Raw genomic sequence first — 21,240 nt, forward strand, 5'->3', positions numbered from 1 at the left:
TAATGAGTGTCAGGATTACACGGAGCAAAGCATGGGAAAGCGTTCTGGCCCCCCTACACCCCTCCCCTGCGCGCGGCTAGACGTATTAACCCTTTCCTAGCTCATGCTATGTAACTTTACGGTGTTTCACTGACTTTAATAACTATAAGTTAGAGTAATTCAGCAAATTCGCTACATTATGAAAAGTGAGATTATAGGTTTGTTCCCTGTCCTGCAAGAGCTCTCCTATCCTACTTCTTTCGAATAAATTCTAAATTGTAGGTTACTTGAGGGGTTAATTCTTCAGTTGCTTGAAAAGTAGAGTAGGCTAAAACTGAAAATATCATGTTAATTTGAGGGTCTAATAATACTTACCTTTTGGGTAGAAATACACTAGATGGACATTAACACAACCCCTTGCAAAAGGCAAATATACAGACACCAATGTTTTTTGTACAGATGTTCTTTTGTGTGACTAATCCATATAAATCAGTGATACAGAACGAATTCATATATATCAATGGGAGTTCTTTCTCTGTCTGTTCATTCTAGCTCGTTAAAGCAGTTGTGATTTTGCAACTTTTATCTTAAGACGTTGTTTGTCTTATACAATTGTGGTCTTTTGATGCACACAAACCACCTCTAGACTTACAATTAGGCTGCATATTTTGTTAAAACAGTCTCACTGAAAGTATGCATGCCTGTCTTTTTTGTTTGGCTAATTGTGATGTGTGGTTGTGGTGACAATATTCTGATCAACCTCCACAATCTGTGCAGACATGTTGTGTTAACCTGTTTTTAAAATGCGGTAGGCTCACAGGTATGACTTAAGAGTGATGACTCATCATCCTCAGGACTTCCTGCCTGGTAAGCCAGAGCAAAACTTGACTCAGACAGCATAGTGACTAAGTTTGGGACCTAGGCTATTGAATATCAATTACTGATGTACAATTAGGGTGACCAGGTGTCCTGCTTTGTGTTGTAGGCCAACTGCACAGCAAATTACCCTTTGTCCTGCATATTGAGATAATGTCATGCATTTTCATTTCATTTTCATAAGCAAGAGGCTCTGATGGCTGTCAATTAAATTGAGAAGACACAAAAAACAAAACTACAGAGGTGTTTTTAAGCTGAAAGGCAGAATACAAATTTTTTGTATTAGCTAGACATATACTAAAGTTTTGATCAGCGTGGTAACCCGTTCCACATTGTCCCACACAAACTTACTACACAAACGTACTATGTACTATGTCACTATGAAGCTTATCCAGTCTCTTCTCAAAGTTGACTTGTGAACTGAGATGTAAACTGAAAGAAATACTACAGCTAAGTAGGAATATAGAGTTTGGTTTTATTTTTAGTCACCATAATTGAATATCTAATTATAACAGGAGGAATGTAAAAGGTTTGTTTTCCTTTCACTCACACATTTTATTGCTGAAAAGAAAAGCACAGAACCTTGTTGGAAGACTGGTCCCAGAAACAAATCCCCCTAGGGGAACCAAGAAAACAAATGTTAGCTCATTTGGTGCAGCCCATGGGAACTTTAGCACAGCGCTATAGGCCTTAAGTCATTCACTGTTAAAGCACTGCCTGGCATGAAGGAGGACTTTGTGTGAAAACTGGGAGGAATGTTGGTGAGGCAAAAAAAATTAACCAATCAAAATCCCCCAAAAAGTACCACACATCTGCGTGTCTCATAGGCACCAACCACTCCCTCTGACTGTGCCCGGTCGAGATTGACTGGGTAAGGGCCGTGACCATAATAGGTTCTGTAGGGGCTTCGGTGTTGTAGAGATTTTCATTACTGCCATCGCAGAGCAGTATTACTACTGTTTGGCCAAGGATGTGTGTGTGTGTGTGTATTGAAGAAGTATGTTCTTGAGAAAATGGTTAAACCAGTGATTCTTAACCTGGGTTCGATCGAACCCCAGGGGTTCGTTGAGTCACTCTCAGGGGTTCGGCAGGGGTCAAGACACACACAGTATAGCACGGTTCACACTAGCAATGTCGGGCCGTTTTTATACATACCTACGTTTGAAGAAATCATATTTTATTTTATTTTATTATGAAGGGTTCGGTGAATGCACTGATGAAGCTCGCAGGGTTCAGTACCTCCAATAAGGTTAAGAACCACTGGGTTAAACTGTTCAGGAGAATGTGACACTCTACTGCCCTCTGTAGGACACATGTGTCACTATACAAAATCTAGGAGGCCAGCCCCCATAAGTGTCATTTCAGGTTAACTTGCAAGTATTGTGCAATGCCTCCTACGGGCAAACCCAAAATCAAGTATAAGGCCAGGAAAATAAACTTAGAAACACATTTTATCCTCAAGAATCTTCATAAGTGATCATGTATATCTTTATTTGAAAACAATTTCAGGACAACTACATTCTCTTTGTACAATATTTACAAATAAAAACAAAAACAAAAAAATCTGGAGCAGCCTTACACACGTGAAGGTTCTCAAGTGACTGCTGTGAAGCTGCAACATGGTTATCAATTGGTAGTGATACAGGTAGTGTTCAAATTAGTGACGTACACATTTCACTTCACACCTCATGCAAGAGCTTCCTGGGTACTGGTACTCTGGTACTTATTTAATCCTAAATAAACTTCAATGACAAGAACAATTGGACCGTTGCCCAGAACCGTTTAATAATGAAAAGACCTTTGTGCTTCTACAGCTTCCATCCAAATGGAAACTACATGAAAGATGCTGATTGATCCTTACACTTTATCAGTTTGGGCAATCAAGCAGTATTTGTACGTCAGATAGAAAGACCATTAGGCTGTTCTGGTAAATTAATTCCTGCTGGGCTCCTCTTCTATACAGCTAATTAAAGGAAAGGGTTTCAGTGAATCTGTGCAATCAGTGGCTTTGGACATGCAGTTTGTGGTGCACAGCACTCTAGCCTAATTGCCATTCAGTACAAATGTTGCACTTGGCCAAAACAAGCATAGTAAAAGGCCTTGGTTAATTAAACTTCATACAGGAAGAAAATTGCCATCTTACAGAGGGTGCCTGTCAGAGTTTAGACCTTTGCTGGATATTTGCCCTGCCTAGCATTTCTACATTCCCTAACTGGGCACAAGAGAGCCTATGATGCACTCCGAGCCATAGACCAGACCTCTGGTTGCCATGGTTGAAAACAAATAGTCAGAACACTGTTGTTTACTAACCCACGCTTACACACACACACACACACTCACTGTGCTCACATAAACAAATCCTACCCTCTCTGTCCAGGCCTGCATGCAACACATGGGAATATTCCATGCCTCCTCTTGCCAGAAGACCCCTTTCTGTAAACAAAACTGATCCTGCACCAGAGCTGGTGGCACTATGTTCAGTCTATTATTGTGTAGGGCACCTTATGCCCTCAAAATATTACTACTTCACAAGATTCAATACATTTGTTCAATTTTATTTTGTAGTGGTCATAATATCAGCCAGTCGTGCTTAGATGATGTAGCAAGAATAATGTTTACAATGAAAACCAGCATGAAGTCGAATTAACTGAAACTGAAAAATAAAAAGGTGGATAAGTTACTCCCTTCCTGAAATATGCAAAGCTTTTTGAACGAACACACATAAATACACACACAGACTTACAAAATAACTTCTATTTGTCTTGAAAAATAAACGTACACACAAAAGTCTTTCCAAAAGCTCTAAACAACCAATTAGTGTACAGCCGTGCCACAGATGATTTATCATCTTACATGCTTTCCCACCTCTGCATAGCTGTACATAAATGTTTTAGAGGTCTGCTACAAAAGCTACTTGAATGTATTAAGCATGCGATAGTCAACTACAAAGAAAAGGGAGCAAACAAAATGGATATATAGATCTTCTGTTGTCATACCAAAAATACAAAATGACTCCAGGCACTCAAGACACACTCGGCCAAATAAATAAGCTATATTCATAAAATACCAAAAAGATCAATTGTGCAATTTACAGTCCATAATAATCACAATATTGGCAGTAAATATGGCTACTGTGAATAAGAGAGAAGACACTGATCCATGAGTGAAGGTCCTGTAGCAGGACTTCTATCAGAAGTTAAGGCAACACTATAGTAGAAGGAAAGAAACAGCTGTGCTGCAGCTGATGAAGAAAAGTAGTCTGCTACACTGGGCATGCTTGGTCACAAATCACTGGTTAGAGTCAAGATCAAATGGTCTCTCTACCTACAGATCAGGAAATCGGCTGGTGTCAGGGCACCAACCTACTGTATCCCTGTCAGAAGAGAGATTTTTTAACATTGCTTGCAGCATGCACATACATTTAGCGTTACTCTAGAACGGATGTGTAGTAGTGTTGTTTAGATGTAAATAGTAGTCGTTTCACTTTGGTCTTTCAGCACAAGTTCTCTTATTTTTTTCCCCACATGAGTAATTTGATCATTACTCAAATACGTTTTCCCTGATAGCGTGCCCTGTGAACTCCTGTCTAGTGGTGGGGTGGGTGGTGTTGGGGGTGCTGACCTGGGAGACCTTTATCTACAGCTGAGCAGATACAGCAAGGTGGTACTTGCAAATGAGAAACAGCCCCAGAGAAAAGAAACCTCTAAGAGCACAATATACTGTTCATTAATATCATTGTCCTTGTTAAGTCAATACTCTGTTAGTGAAAACATGGCATAATGTAATTAAGACATATCAAGCTATCAAACTATCCCATCAAAATCACACTTCAACTGCTGAAACTGAGGCATTTCATCCCCGGCAAGCAGTTCTTGTGATAACCTAGACAGAAATACCACAGGGCAACATATATGGTGATGCACCACAAATCTAACTAAAAAACGACACTTATTTACCGTGTACACATGAAGATTTTCCCAATTCAAATAGAGAAACGGTGTTAAAAGGCAGAAGACTGTGCTGTGTGGTAATCTAATCTCGAACAAGGCTAAGTTGCTCTCTCCTGGCAGTAGCTGGGCTGATGGGGAGGGGAGCTTGATGTTTAGGGCTTTCATCGCTGTGCATGATTCCTGCCTGCCTGGCAGTTGCACCAGCGTCCGGGGGCCTCACATCTTCCTGTTCCGCCGGCCAACGTGGTAGTAGTACAACAGGGAGACGGTGAGGAAGAGCAGGCGGCTGACAAGGAGGAGGATTGCAGAGTTGGAGAAAAGGTTCAGTTCTGCGAGAGTAATGGTGGTCACTGCAGAAAAAAAGGAAAAGACGGTCACATTAGCTGTAAGGCCCTAGAAGCAAAAGTCATCTATATGTTATAATAGTTTATCTGGATTTGTTGTAAACACTTCCAGAAGACTACACATTAATTACACATTACTATTTGTGGTCATTCCTTTCTAGGATTAAAAGCTCCTGTAAGCAGCATTTCTTCCTATTATTACAGCAAGCCCTAGCACACATAGAAAATATAAATCTGTTTCTCCGACTCTGTAATAAGTGACTGCTGAATTCTTCATGTCTGTTTTATCCAATCACCACACCTTCATCACATACCTGCATATTTGCCTGCTAATTGTACTTAATATTGCTGTTTGTAGGCAGGTTCCTAACTACTGGACTATGTTTCCCGAAAGTGTCATTGAGCAACCACCACGGTAACCATGGAGAGAGTGATCAAAATGAGGCACGCCATCATTTAACCATGGTAATTGTTCATCGACGCTTTTGGGAAATGCACCCCTGTTGCCAAGTCAAACGTGTGCTACCAGAACCACCACAAGAGGGCGATGTTGCTCCTCAGGAAGTCCAGTCCAAACTAAATGACCCTGATGGGAGCGGTCACATTAGTGCCTCACTCAAGCGTGAATGAATGCACAGAGATGCCCCTGTGGCCCCTCACCTATAAACTGGATGGCAAAGTAACAAGCCTCGCTGAGTAAGGTCCACTGCATAATGACCTTCTCAGTAGTGTATAGCCCGTTCCACATGATGAGGGAGAGACCTGTTCAGGAAACAAACACACACACACACACACACACACACAAACAAGAAAACAGGTGAACACACACACACACACACACACCAAAAAAGGGGAATACACACACACACACACACACACACACACACAAACAAACAAACAAACAAACAAACAGGTGAATACACACACACACACACACACACACACACACACACACACACAAACAAACAAACAAACAAACAAACAAACAGACAGGTGAATACACACACACACACACACGCAGAGGGTCAGAGGTAAGACTGATAGGCACGGAGTGTCATGGGAAAGTAGAGGTGGTGTGTGAAACTCAGGAGGTCAAGGTTGAGTTGCTTACAGATATTCTGGGATTGTCTCTGTTCGTCTGACAAACTCTGCAGTAGTTTCTTCCTCTCTAGATAACGCCCTGCTATTTGTCTTCCTGTGCTGCCCGGAGGATGCGCCCTGTTTCCCCCCGCAGTCATATAGATTGATTTGGTGTCAACAGCAACTGAGGGGGCAGTGTGTGCAGACGAGGGATGCGGCAGGCACTGGGGGATGACTGCATTGTAAACATCCATTTTTCTCCACCGAGGACTGTGGCTGCGTTGCCTCTTAAAGCGGAGTCGGTAATAAACAAGCTTGTGAGCTTGTGAGGGAGAGAGTGGGTGAAAGGGAACACATTGGTACTATATCTGCCAGGGTGAGTGTGAGAAAATGAAAGTGAGAGAGGGCTGTGAGTGTGAGTGTGTGTGTATATATGTTTGTGTGTATGTGTGTGTTTGTGTGTGGTGTGTATGTAACCGAGAGAGACTTAACAGGAATGTTGACACTTGTGGCTACAGAAAGACACCCCCTCCTTCTCCATAACTCCCCCATCGTGAGCTTTTTACCTTTCTCAAAGAAAATCCCACACAACCTGCGTGGTTCCTTTTAACCTCTTAAAAATGCAAGACAGCACATAGCTTGCCAGTGCAACAGCAATAAGGACCAATGAGACTTGAGGCAGTCCTCACAATAACCTCACACTGTCTTTGCTCCAGTCAGGAAGACAGGGGAATTATGGGTCTGAATGCATGTTTTCCTCTTCTGTGTGTATAGTGTGCGTGTGTGTGTGTGTGTGTGTGTGTGTGTGTGTGTGTGTGTGTGTGTGTGTGTGTGTGTGTGTGTGTGTGTGTGTGTGTGTGTGTGTGTGTGTGTGTGTGTGAGAGAGAGAGCGAGAGTGTGCCTGCCTATGTGTGCACATGTGAGAGAGGAAGGAATAGACACAGAGAGAGAGCCTTCCTTGTTTGGCTGGTGGCACTAGAGTACAGATGCGGGATTTAATGTGTAATTAAAAGAGTGAGTGGCATACCGCATTTTCATCTGGGGAAAGATTCCACCCCTCTCATTCTGCAGGCCACCCACGCTCCCGCTCCCTCTCCCCCTCTCCCCCTCCTCCCTCCTCCCCACACGCCCCTTCACCACGGCATAAGACCCGCAGTGTGAGGCATAATGTAAGAAGTATATTGTGTGGCTTTTGAATGGGCACAAGGAAATGATGGCGACTGTGTATGTGATTATGTGGGCCCCAGTCAGACAGCTCTCTATGTACTGTATTCAAAGACAGGCTTCATCCAGCACAGAGAGCCCCTGCTTGTTTTGTTGAGAAACGAGAGGAGAGAGCTGGATAGTGAAAAGGCAGACTGTGGTGGGGCTAGGGAGAGAATAGAGCATACAGAGACAAACAGATAAGAGAGAGAAACAGTGAGAGGGGGAAAGAGAGAGAGAGAGAGAAAGTAAAAGAGAAAGACGGAGAGAGAGAACCAAAGACAGATCTTACTGAGCAGTGCCCCTCCATAGAGACGTATCGACATGCTCGTGGCTGTATTCTCCTCTTCAAACACAACTTCATAGAGCTGACTGGGGAACACGAGGGCCTACAGGTATAAGGGGAAAAGCACAAGCGCACACATCAATCAAGCCTGGCTACAACTCAAGAGACAAGAGCAACGAAACAGTGTTGGTATAAGTTCATGCAGGTTGAATAAGCCATTCATCTCATTTGTATACACCATTAACATGCAGCAAAACTACGATGCCTTTCGGTCACCAGGATTCAGCGATCAAACCAATTCCATCTCAAATCAGTCAAGCTGATGGTTTGAACGCTGGATGAATGCAATGGTTTGAACGGATGAGCAGGGAGTCAATTCAGTTATACAGTGGGTGAATTGTGTTAAACTCATTTCCTGACTGGCTCCTAATGAATGGACTCCAACCCTTGTGATCCCATAAAGTTCAGAGGAAAATAATGCCACGGTCTAAAGTCCTCGGGGCACTATGAAGCTGACGTGATTTTACATGAAATAAAAATGCGACATTCTCAGTCAGCAACATTCTCTCAGCAGCCCCTTCTCCACCCATCCCATCCAAAAGAAATGGAGAAACAGAGGCATTAGCCATCGCCTGACTGACTGACAGCTCCTCCATGCCCTAATAAGGATGCTGGCGCCATGGCGCAGCATCTCCGGGACCCCACCCCGGCGGCGGGTGATGCAGGAGCACCCAGCAGTGAGTGCTCCACCCAATCGCCTTCCGCTCTTTCCTACGCCACTCACCATGAGCGCCACGGCTGTGAAGACCACTGCAGAGAGGAGGATCCATAGCCTGCAGGGAGAAGACACTGTTAGGCTCGATAAAGAGAGGAGGCACACCCACCCAGCAGCAGCAGCCGCAGCAAAGATGTACATTATTGAGTGCCTTGTGAGTTGTTAGAGGGGAAAAAACAACAACAACAAGGCTTGAAGTCATGGAATTGTATTTTGCACTTGCCTGAATGAAACAAGTTGTGGTTTCATAGAAATAAACCAGGATTACTTTCCATTAAGGACATTAGATTGTTTTCATTGCTTTTCATCTTAACAAATTAATTTCAGAAATCATTCACTAACATTAAGTTAAGGGAGAGGCTGGGTGTATTAATGCTGGAGTTAACATCTGAATGTTTAGAACGGTCATGTGTGTCAATATAAAGGGTTACATATTAACTATCTGACAGGGCTAGATTAGAGACAAAACATCTTTAACTATACAACTCTAACAGATCAAATGTCCAGGCACCGAGGAGTATCCTTTCATTTTCAACCACTGTTCAAGTCAACCTTTAACGATGTGCAAAGTTACAGAGAGAATGGCAGGGCTAAACATTCATTTAGGAACCTCAAAAGGCCTCAGGTCAGCAAGCTGACTTAATGTCCGAGCTCCACCAGGAGCCCCTCTCACCTGAGCGCAGTCATCAGGAAACAACACGGCTCCCAGTGGAAGGACCAGGGGAGAGCAAAGGAGAGGAGGGAAGAGAGTGAAAAGGAGAGAGAGAGAGGGGGGGAGGAGGAGGTGGATAATGGTGTAGGAGAGAGACTCCAGTGGGTCAGACAGGGGGAGAAGAGATGCGGCTCCTGAGGGCGTGGCCTCTTACCTCAGTCCCACAGGCTCTCGCAGGGCATACTTAATCTCGTTCCCCAGCATCTGACTGATCTGTGGGAGAGAAAGGGAGAAAGAAAGGAGATGAAAAAGGCGAAGGAGGTAAGAAAGTCCAGTGACAGGGTTCTGCTGACGCATTAAGAGACATGTTGGTGGTTGCACATGGGACCAACAGTGATATCAAAGAAACGTGGGCTCTTTTGTTATTTATGTATTACGTTTATTACTGGAAATTTGATTGGGGTTGGCCTGAGGTGTCATTAAAACAATTCTAATTAGAGTTTGTCTTTTGTCATAAAGGGGGAACTGGACAGATATGAATTGGTAATAGACAACCTATTAGGCAAGGTCTGGCAGATTAACAGGACTTTATATTTAGCACAAAATCTAATTAACTGATGGCTTCTACATGCTTCTTCTGCCTTCAATATTAAGTCAGAACTGAAGGCAGTCATGCTTACTTGGGAAATAACACTTCCAGAAGCGGTAGCTGAATATTCATTTTCTGAGATGGTTGGTGCAAGCAACCAGTGTTTAATATTGGTGTTCCATTACGTGTTATAGCGACATCCTGACCCAAGCAGAGTTTAGAAGTGAGAGTAGGACAGAGAGTAAAAGGAGGGAAACCATAGTTGTATCTTTTCTTATGCCCCTTTCCTGTTATACTGGCACTAGCTGCAGTTGGGTGAGAGTCATTACAATAAGATCTGTTCAGTGCATCCAGGCGCATGATATGAAAAGAAAAGGCTTACACACACACACACACACACAAGAATACACAGAGGTGAACTTGCTTAGAAGAAGCATGTGATTATCCAGGCTCAGAGAGCATGTGTGCACGCGTGGACACACACACACACACACCCCAAGGCGGACCCGGACCTGGACACAAACACACACACACACACAATCCAAAAAAATAAAGATAACCTTACCTGACTCAGGAGCAATACTAAAGCTAGACATGCCATAAGGAAACCGGAGCAGTTCATCCCTTCACAAACTATTACATCAAGGCTCAGCAGAGCTTGTAACCCTAACCCTAGACCTCACAGACATAAACAAACAGGCCATCACGTACACACAAACACATAGACTGATGCACACCCACAAACACACACACACACACACACACACACACACACACACACACACACACACTTTTAAACTACATATTATCACAAAACGCTCTAAAAGACCATAGCTTTATGTATGAGGCAATTTCCTGAGAGAAATATTATGTAGAAGAGATTCATTTTCTGCTTGACGGTGCATGAAGTGTAATAAGAGCCATGAGAAAGCCCTTTTCAGTCTGAGACAGCCACAGATTGAGAAAGTCATTGATAGGAGGACTGATAAGACACAAAAACCAGACTAACAGCTTTGTGCTACCAATGGCCTCTCCTCTCCTCAGGTCAAGGAAAATCACTAAATTTGACCTCATACCAGACCAGGTGACCCACCACAGAAAAGGGCACATTAAAGTGCTGTAAATATATAAATAAATACAAGGATCACTAAAAAGGTTCGCTTTAGAGGGCAGAAAAAAGAAAATCATGCAGGACATCCATTTGGGATGACAGTCGTCGTCTTTAAACATTAACACTGCTGTTGGCGCAATAGAAACCTGGCCCATTTTCCCTTGACACCCCCTCCCCCACCCTCTCTGACCAATCCAGTGCTGTGCCCCTGTCCATTGCTCTTAGGGGAAACTGTCATGCAGACAGAGGTCAGACGACCTTTTGCGAGGGTTTGCATAATAGCATCTCCATTAACTCTGGTTAAAAATGGAAAAAAGGACCATCCATGTACTGAGGCCAGCACTGCGTAAAATGGAAATAAATGCAGGGCTAACACAGTGCAGCCGCGGACCTCTCACTCCCCTCTGTGTGGCCTGCTGCAGCTCAAGGCTAAGTGTAAACACTCATGGCTTTCGGGAAATGAGGGAGTGCTGCAGGCAAAACTCTGCACTGACAAATGGATTGGGTGGGTTGTGTGTGGTAGTGTGTGTGTGTCTGTGTGTGCGTGTGTTTTAAGCTGCAATATACACATACAAAAATGCCACCAACCCTTGACACCGTTTGAACAGCATGCATCTGTGGTAAACTAATTAAAAAAAGAGTGAATGCTATGATTATCATTTGGGCCAGCTTGGCCTGCCCATGACACACAAGAGCACCACTGGAGGATGCTGAGTGCACCAACTAGCTACTGAGAGACTCATGAGTGGGGCAAAGGGAAGGCGATGAGCACACTCTCTCTAATTGAGTGCCAGCAGGGGTGAGCCTACTTCACCCTTCAGTGAACTTAGGTGCAAGAGGCCCAGACTGTAGGAAGAGGTTTGTCAGAAGCAATTAAGAAGAAGAGCTCTACAAAACTGTCAATGACTCACTTTTTTTTTTACATTTCTACTTTCCCAAAATGCAAAAACTACAGCACACATAAACACCTGCACAAACACACACACACACACACAGATATTGCATGCTATTATTCAGCACCAGCATCCAGATGGCCTTCACAGTTTGTGACCAGTCAAGCTCTGCCAGAATACCTGCCGGGTGTCCAGCCAAACATTGAGCATCTGCAGGAACAATCTGCACTGAACAAACCCCCACACCTCACCAGAAGCAGCAGCAACAGTCTCCATTAGTCACTGTGTGTGTGTGTGTGTGTGAGAGGGAGTAAGTGTGAGTGAGTGAGAGAGTGTGTGTGTGTGCACGCGTTCATGTGTATATGCAATGAGGCCTGTCTGCTGGCAGCTGTGAGGTCTCGGGCTCATGAATCATGCTTCCTCTGCATCATTATAGGGACTGTTTTTCACAGGAACAGAGACCCAACAGGAACCATAACTCAATCACGAGCCATGAGACTCCTATTCAACAGGAATTATAAATTCAATCACTGGCACTGCTATTGGTGTGGAGGCAGGGACGGGAAGACAGAGAGGGAAGTGTAAGAGGACAAACACAACAGCAAAGACAACGACAACAGCAACAACTAAACAGCAAAGCTGATTTGCACGAGAATAATGAGACTAATGCAACATGCACAGATTCCCCCATCGATCACATAGCAGCCAGGGAAATACTCGCCGAGTAACAAAACACCACAGCAATCAGAGTTAGCAGGGAACAGTGACATCTTAATGCAATCTGCTAAATTCTTATAGATTTAATTGCCTTATTAACATGCTAATGTCTCCAGTACATTTCCCTTTTTACCTGCCGAACCCCTCATGACCTTCTGACTGATTGAATTGATTACCGTGATGAATGACGTTCAGTTCATTCATCAATGGCCAGAATAAGGAACGAGATGGAGACAAGATTGAATTATTCCCCTTTTATTTCTTGCAGGGGGCATTACTGAGCCTGGAGCGTGGAATAGGAGCCATTCACTGCTCAGTGTAGACACCCACATACACATACTCATACTCTGCCCCCACACTCTGCTATCCCGTTCCCTCACTCTCTGCAAAGCTCCCCTGGCTGGATTTGCTTGGAGGAGACCAGGCTGTCAACAGTGAGGCTGGGGAGTTAAGGAAGCACTGTGCTCCTGTTTTCCTTTTCGTAAGGAGGAAACAGGAGAGCGGTTTCCCTCCACTGGGAGCCGAGAGCAGCAGGAAGAGTGAGTGACAGAGTGAGCGTTTCCCTCTTTTGTTTGGGGCGGTTGGAGATGTGTGGGGGGGGGGTGGGGGGGCGGAAAGGGGGCGTGGAAGAGAGGAGTAGGAATTATCCATCAGGCCCCTTATCATTTCACAGGAGCACGACTTTCTAAAACAAAGATAACAACAACAAAAAATAACTGACTTACTTCCAAGGATTTAAAAAAAAAAAAGAGAATGAAAGAAAGAAAACACTGGATACACAGGAGCACAATGGCAGCTTTCTCCTACTTTTCCCAGGGAACACCATTTGTCCTGAAGGACCATTTATAAGACTTAACCAATTTCCCATTTGCTCAGACAGCTGGCATTTTATCAAAACAGCTTCAAGCAAGAGCTAACATTTAAACTGCATGTGGCAAAAAGCAGCAACTGTGTGTACTGTAAGAACTTACAAATGAGCTCAGGAGAGTACAATTATTACTAACTATCATTTTTAACATATTTGCAGATTGCAGGGAGCGTGTCTTTATACAATACTTTTCATTAGTGAGATATTATCAACTTGATCTTTCCCTTGTCTCTCTGATGACATCTTTCAACCACTTATTTGAGAAGTATTTCCACCCTTTAACATCTACCTCTAAGTATGGTTGAGGACTGTAACTGGATAAAGCAAACAGGCCACACATTTACAGGTGCATGCTATGCAGCTTACTGTAGGCTAGATCTAATACACAGTCTAGATGCCATATGCTTAAGGAATTAGTATTAACCTCACCTCAAATGATATAAAAGGACACAAAGCCACCAAAACTTGAATGAATACCACAAGACAGACGACAGGGTCACAAAAGGAGGCAGATTTCGATCAAACGTCCCCTTGCCTCCACCTGCAATGCTTGAACAGGCTCTAGAGATGTTCCTCCAATCAAAATCTATTTCCACAACGAGGCGGCACGACTTCTCTGTTTTAATGGATATTTCGGGTAGGCTACACCGGCAGCCTTCGCTCTCACACTGGTTCCAGCTGGGTGCAAGCGGCATCTCAAATCACAAGCCAGCCGAAGGAATTCAGACTGACGTACATTTGTGATGAGTGTGACCTGTACAAGCGGCTGGTTAATGAGTGTGTCTGTTCGCAGGGGGACGTTTGATGTCCGTGTTAGGAACTGCGGCATGAGCAGACTGTGACTGCTACCGCATTTCATATATAATTTACTGTTTATTTTTACATTTACAACAGATGAGCCTTCAAAACCTCCATGTTGGTTAGGAGCTGTCAATACAATAACACCTACGATGCTGGTATGTCTGCATTCACGTTTCAGAGCCCATAAGAGATGTACATGCACATGGAACAGGTCTATTGCAAAAGATTGCTGTTGAAAGTTTCTGTACTGTTCTTACATTATTACTGTTATTATAATTATATAATGGTACACCTTGTAAGGAAGCCTATCTTGTTGATAAAGAAGAGTGAAGAGAGACTCATGCATGCATGCATGCACAGAAAAAAGATCTTTTGTTGCAGATTTACACAATTTACATGGATTACCTATTTTGAGGTAAAAACAACAACAGTTTGCACCCACATGAGCACAATACGGGGTCATTCTGTATTCAAAGCACAGCTGATAGATCATAGAATCACTTCAATGCCATACAGTGCGACAAGTGCCTACTGCTCAAAACTGTGCTCCCGCTCTGCTGTTGTATGTTCATGTATTTCACTGAGGCTTTTTACTGGGATTAAGAGGGATTTTTTCCAACAAGTCGGACAGACATCCTCCACACTTGTCAACTCCACAGGGTAAAGCCTTCCCTTCCCCTGAAGCCGTAATGCACTGCGCTCACCTTTGATCGGTGCACCTCTCCATCATCGTCCTCTCCCACGCCCAACACCTTACGTGTCTTGAGCCGGCTCACCAAGTCTGTCTGACTGTGCTTCTTCATCAGTTGATGGGATTTACCAGCCATACTAGGAAGCTAGGAGGAAAAGAATAATAGAAGAGAGAGTCAGTCACAGAATGAGAAAGAGGCCACTTGCCGGGTCTATGGCATAATTAACCAAATCAGTAATGTCATCAACAACAGCACCAACATTAACCCATTGAAATATGTACTGCATTGCGTGGATTGCACTCTAAGAAACAGAAACCACAGCGTGATGTCGTTGTCATCACAACAGCAGTTCTTGCTGTGAACAAAAACCCTCATATGCAAAGCCCTATATCTGACTCTGTTGCTACAATTTGTTCTGCAAATCTCCTCCCCCCTCCATCCTTCCTAGCACCCCTGCTGTGGGAAGGAAGTGACATTGCATTAGAACTTGGTTAACACAATTAACCACCACCAACACTTTATATTACATGCTCACATTTCCCAAAGCACTAACCTCATTCTCAAATCGCTACATAAAATTCCCCCATGATTAGCCTACGTGACTGGTGCAATTCTCTTTGGGTTTGTTGAATATGCATGCTAAAACACAATTTGCAACACACTGAACACATTTGTCATTGATGTCACAGATGCCATTCTGATTAGATTCCTGTCTGGTCAAAGCTGATTATACTTCTACGTATATACTATACTGTACGTTTCACACTCACATTGACTCAGCTGTTCATTCCGTAAATCACTGAATGCATAATATGCATAATGTGTGCGAAAGCCATTGTGTCTCTCCAAAAGAAGAGAAAAGAGAGGAATGTGTGCTTCTAGTGAGTCACTTTCCAGTGTGTTCCAGTATGTTCCAGTATGTTCTCTTACATTCAACAGCCCAAGGGGAAAAGTCTTGATAAACTGAAACTGAATGGAGATCATGAATGTACAGCTGTGTCCTATGGGAGAGTCCAGACAGGATGCATGGCAGGTATTGGAGTAAACTTGATCAAACCCATATATGGGATAAAAGGTGGCATAAGGGACTATCAGCATTTTTTAAGTTCTTCACAGTGCTCTTATGGTGTCATTGACTCTCTCAACAGACAATGTATCAATTTGTAACTGTAACAACAATGAATTCAGGCTTGCCTTTGACAAGTCAGTGTGAACATGGATACCCTAATTTCCTGATAATTAGGCGCGGTTTATACAGCTCTGTGGATAAAACTTGGGTGCAGCCTATACATGGTAATGCATGTTTCTCTCATTGGCTATTGGTTGCTTAGTAGTTAGTAATGCGCGGAATGTGCAGAAGTTCGCGGTAATGCACTTAAAAGGCAACCTCCATTTAACAGCATACTGGTAAGAAGATGAAATCGTTACTAACAGAGACAGAACTTGTGGTGCTTTTCCACTGCAGTAACTCAGGGCAGGTAGCGTGAACCTTTCCAGGAACGGCCTTGGCCATTTCTGTTTCCATTGCAGTGCAGGAACTATAGACCTACAAGTGATATCATATTTTGCTCTCCGATCGTGACGTAAACAGTGCAGAGTATTTTATCTTGGTTTTAAATCCATCAACTGTATATAGAGGTCCATATAGTGTCGTTGGTTACGTCATTCTCTCAACTGTCACTACAGAGGACCTCATGATTGCAACAGTATTGTAGTGAGTATTGTTTGCTCCGAAATCTCTGGATGTGTGACTGCCATTTAAATGGGAGGTTCTGGTGTTTTTTTCCATCTTGTTTTAATTGGGTCTGGACTTGCATCGACATGAGAGGGTTTGCTAAATTTATAGTGACTCTCTTGACAAACTCAAAGACTACCTGCTAAAATGCATGTAACTCCTTTGTGCAGAAAGTACATTATTATTCATTTTGACTAGGGTTTAAATGGTAACAGAGCAAGTACAAGCCTGTACTTAAGTTAGAATTGCATAATATGATAAAGATTAAAACGTTGAAGATGTTTTACAACGAAACAGCCCATTTTAACCAAACGGATTAGCTTGTGTTTCCCATCTTTCCATTATCCTACTGAAACTCCATTATGATCCAACATGAAACAGAGAAAGCAGCAAGTACAACAGATGCAACAGAACATAAAAAAAACTCCTAAACACCCAGAGGCTTAGTTCTGGGCAAGTACCTACTGGGGCAGTATCCTTTTTATAGTCAACCTCCCCTTTCAATAGACACACCTCCCTTTCAAATGATGACTATATATGTAGGGCAGTGTACTGGCAAGAGACAAGATATGCATCACGATACAGGTGTTATTATTTAATATATTGCCATACTGTAATAGATATTGATACTACTGTCATAGTATAAAGAACACACCTTAGGCCTTAAAGAAAGGACACTTTCTGTGCCTCAAATGTTTTCTGGGGTTACAATAAACAATGGCGGGAAGGGTGTTTATGAAATAAAGAAATTAATAATCATGACAGAATTAGTATATTCAGGGTTCAAACACATTTCTAATAATATTATAATTTCCATGACTTTTCCATGTCTGAGGCAAATTGTCATGACCAAACATTCTCTTTTTAACGTCTGTGTTCACATGAAAAATAAGAATAAAAATCAATGTCAAAATGTACCATAGTATATTTAACTACAATTAACAACAAGTTATGTGGTTTGACACAGAATAAACATTCATTTAAGTAACACCGTCCCACCAGTGAGATATTTACAGAATGTTAAAAATGTGTCAAACCTAGAAACAAGTTGCAACGCAGGTCAGAGTCTGACGGTACCCCTGGCATACACCAAAAATACACCAAAATGTAACTGACATTTGAGAGTTTTGGGAGTACACTGTTCACTCCACATTCTTCACTTTTTAAACCATAGATCTCAATAAAGCTTACCAGTAAGGTGACCTTCTTTTTGCCCATTTCTTTGCCTTAAAGTTGCTGTTGTCTTCTACTACTCAGAGTTAGGTACGTCTTAAGGAAATGGAAGTGGCTTGTACAAGCATGTTTAAGGAGGAGTCCAACATGACTCAAGGCAGGCTCACAGAATCAAGCATCGATTACCAGATTAGGAAGGGCTGAGTGGTTGTATCACACACTTCTTGTTTAGAGAAATGACAAGTAAATACGTGTCAACACACACAACCAAGGACAAAAGCTTCACTCACCTAAACACAAGAATAAGTCAATCCCTGAGGAAAACAACTGTGACCGCACTTTCAGCAATAAGGCTCTTCAGTAAATGCCCAACGAAAGTCCTGTGCAGATGACCCCTCGGATGAAACAGGGGAATTGACAAACATGGACCTAACATACTCTACTGAGAAGTAAACTAATTATGTTATAATGTTAACCATGTCAATGGCCATGGAGACAGTCTACTATTACACTCAGGAGACTCTGTCTCAGACACAGTCAATAATTTGTATGAGAAAACCAACCAGGCCAAGGACTTGGAACACGCACTCAGCATTTTAGATGTAAGGAACCGATTAGGCATTCAGGAGAGAGTGGAATAAACTGGAAAGTTGTGTGCCCAGACCTCTTCTGGGAGATCAAAATCTCTTCTGCTCTCCGCTTCTTGCCAAAGAAATCAAACATCCCTTTCCTAAACGGCAGCAGTAAATAAACACACACACACACACACACACACACACACACACACACAAACACACACACACAAACACACACACACCCCTCCAGGCAGCCATACAAGGCGATAAACTTGGCTTTCGGCAAGTAATGATTCTAGAAAACATTCAGTAAAACAATGTCCTAAAACAAAGGTTCTTGCCATTCTACGAAAAAATACATGCTGTCAATAGGGCCAAATTGTTCCAGAAAAGCTCGTTACATAGGGCAATTGTTTCTTAAGTAGCTGTCAGAAATTGTGTGTTGATGGATGTCTCCTTCAGAAGTGAAAATGTCATCAATTCTCCTGAGGCGCAGAGACCAAGACAACGACTCGACATTCCCATCAAGGCTAAATGTCATCAGCAAGCAGCATCAATGTCATTTTCACTTTGCAATTTGGACAAAGCCAAAGCAAAAATAAATTAGGTTCCAACAAACAACGCGTGCTACGAGGAGGAAGACCAGTGAATGAAACAGTGCTGCCCTGCTGTGAGGCGGTCTAGGCAAGGACATGCTCTTGTTTGTTTGTGTGTCCATTTAAAGAAAGGGGAATCACATCCCATTCCTGGAGGGCTTCAATGAGGAAAGATTTGTTACAGATATATCCCCTAAATCCACGCATGCAAAAGCTAGCTCGTATTTCCCTCATATTACCCACATCCTTGATGCCAAAAATTAAATTCGGAGCTTCTCTTATTTTCCATTGGTCCAGCACATTTCTTAAGGAAAAGCATGCCTACTCTCTTTGACTACTGCAGCATCTCATAATTTCTACCAAGCTGCCGGTATTATAAGAAAGGAATCTTCACATATTTTTCTCAAGTAATGCAAGTCTGCAGGTAGAATTCCTTAAAATGCTTTAGTGCCATATGAAATTCCTGAAAAACATTATTGTCGAGAGTGACTCATGGACAACATAACTTCAGAAATCGGGGACTCATCTCAGGAAGCAAGATGGCCTCTCCCTTCTCTCCACCATCTCCAAACAGCAAAGCCTCCACTCAGGGAGTTATGTGTGGATTGGGGATCTCATGACAACAGGAGTTCAAACCGCCATTTCACGCCAACCCTCCCTAATGCCCCTAACTCAGGATCGGACGTCTTCAGCACGACCCTGGGGGTCACCAGTTGACCATGAGTGAGAGAGCAAGAGATGTGAGGGTGATAAGGGAGCAGACCAGAATCAATGCCTTTATGCCTATTTGCCTCACACAGACACATTGAACAAGGTTTCCTGCATTCTGCTATTTGCCTTCTTAAGACTGCCAGGGTGATGCTGATGCAGTTGCCTAGCAACGGCCACTGGCGCCTCTTTGCATGCTTTCTCATTATTGGGAGTGCATGCCAATGATGAGGCCTTTCGTCTCTGGATGATTCCCTCTAGTTCTTTTGTGTTGGTCTGGTTCGCTTTTGCACACTTTGATGTTGGCTTAAAGACCCCCGTTTCCATCTAATTTGCAGGCCATTCTTTAAAAACTCTGTATTTGGATCAAGAATGTCAAGGGTGAGAAGCAGCTTGTACAATTATCTAATCAAAGCAAGCTAGCCTCCCTGTAGTGTGTTTTCTGAACAATATCCTAACAATATCTTTCACCAATGAAATCCCACAATACAAAGTCTGAAATAAGCCATGAAAGACAATGGGCCTCATTCTCGATCATTTTCTGAAATTCTTCTGAAACGTTTCTTTCACGACTTCGTAAAAACAACGTAAGGGAAACACTTCCGCCGCATTCCTGCATGCTTGAAAATGCGTTCATAATCAGCCGAAGTCTTCTCAGCTGTGTTCCCCCGGATTAGTTTCTTAAAATGAAAGTGGATTTGCATACATACACGCCCCGCCAGCTCCTTATTAGGGAACGCAACCTGTGTTCTGTCGGAATCTCCCGAATCCACACGAAAGCATCTCGTAGGGCGAGTCATGTCTAAGCGGAACGAGCAAAAAAGATCTACCTTAACCGGTACAGACGTGGAGGTACTGCAGGATGTATATGTGTCCATTCTATTCCACTATGGCTATTTAAAAGTGATTGGGTTTAGTGCTTATTTATTTATTCACTTACATTTGCAGTGTTTGTGTACATTTACATTCACATTCACATTCAGTCATTTAGCAGACGCCTTTGTCCAAAGCGACGTACAAGGGAGAGAACAGTCAAGCTACGAGCAATAGAGACCTAGTGTAACAATAAATACTACTTTACATAAGAAATAGAAAAACGAGGTAGAAAATAAAAAAGAAGTGCAGGAATGCAACTGCTGTAAGTGCAAGTCAAGCACTAATCGAAGTGTCAGTTAGGAAGGGAGGTGCTCTCTGAAGAGTTGGGTCTTCAAAAGCTTCTAAAAGGTAGAGAGGGACGAGCCTGCTCTGGTAGTGCTAGCGAGGCAGTTCATTCCACCAACGTGGATCTACAAATGAGAATAGTCTGGATTAGCATTCTGGTGTAGTCCTTTTATTTATTTAACGACATCACGATGCCTTGTAGAATCATGACTATAAATGTGAAACGTAATTGTTAATGATACAAATATTCTCGTACTTATTATAATTATAATTATTTGAATCCGAGGATGCCTGTAGAGTTGAAGTGAACGCAATCACCAACGGTTTCTCATAAGAAACCCCATGGGCCATCTTGTGGTTATTTGAGGAATCGCATTTGAGAAGACTCCGGCAAACCTACGACTGCTATTTTGCGTTCTGAAAGTCTTCTGAAGTTCAGAAGAAATCCCAGATGTGAAAACTATCGAGAATGGCAA

At 42.9% G+C, this 21,240-nt stretch overlaps 1 protein-coding gene across 1 annotated transcript in view; it reads right to left on the minus strand.

The window, feature by feature from the left end:
• Positions 1-2,321: 2,321 nt before the first annotated feature.
• The window catches only part of LOC308367626 (tumor protein p53-inducible protein 11-like), a 36,333-nt gene continuing 17,414 nt past the window's right edge, over positions 2,322-21,240 (minus strand). The window contains exons 3-8 of the mRNA XM_080841597.1: positions 14,829-14,960; positions 9,360-9,418; positions 8,503-8,551; positions 7,725-7,821; positions 5,810-5,911; positions 2,322-5,155 (exon numbers count right to left, since the gene is read on the minus strand). Of these exons, the coding sequence (XP_080697723.1) occupies positions 5,022-5,155; positions 5,810-5,911; positions 7,725-7,821; positions 8,503-8,551; positions 9,360-9,418; positions 14,829-14,951 (564 nt within the window). The 5' untranslated portion in view covers positions 14,952-14,960 and the 3' untranslated portion in view covers positions 2,322-5,021. The remainder of the gene's footprint in view (positions 5,156-5,809; positions 5,912-7,724; positions 7,822-8,502; positions 8,552-9,359; positions 9,419-14,828; positions 14,961-21,240) is intronic.

This window comes from Sprattus sprattus (assembly GCF_963457725.1).
Source record: "Sprattus sprattus genome assembly, chromosome: 7".
Taxonomy (NCBI): domain Eukaryota; kingdom Metazoa; phylum Chordata; class Actinopteri; order Clupeiformes; family Clupeidae; genus Sprattus; species Sprattus sprattus.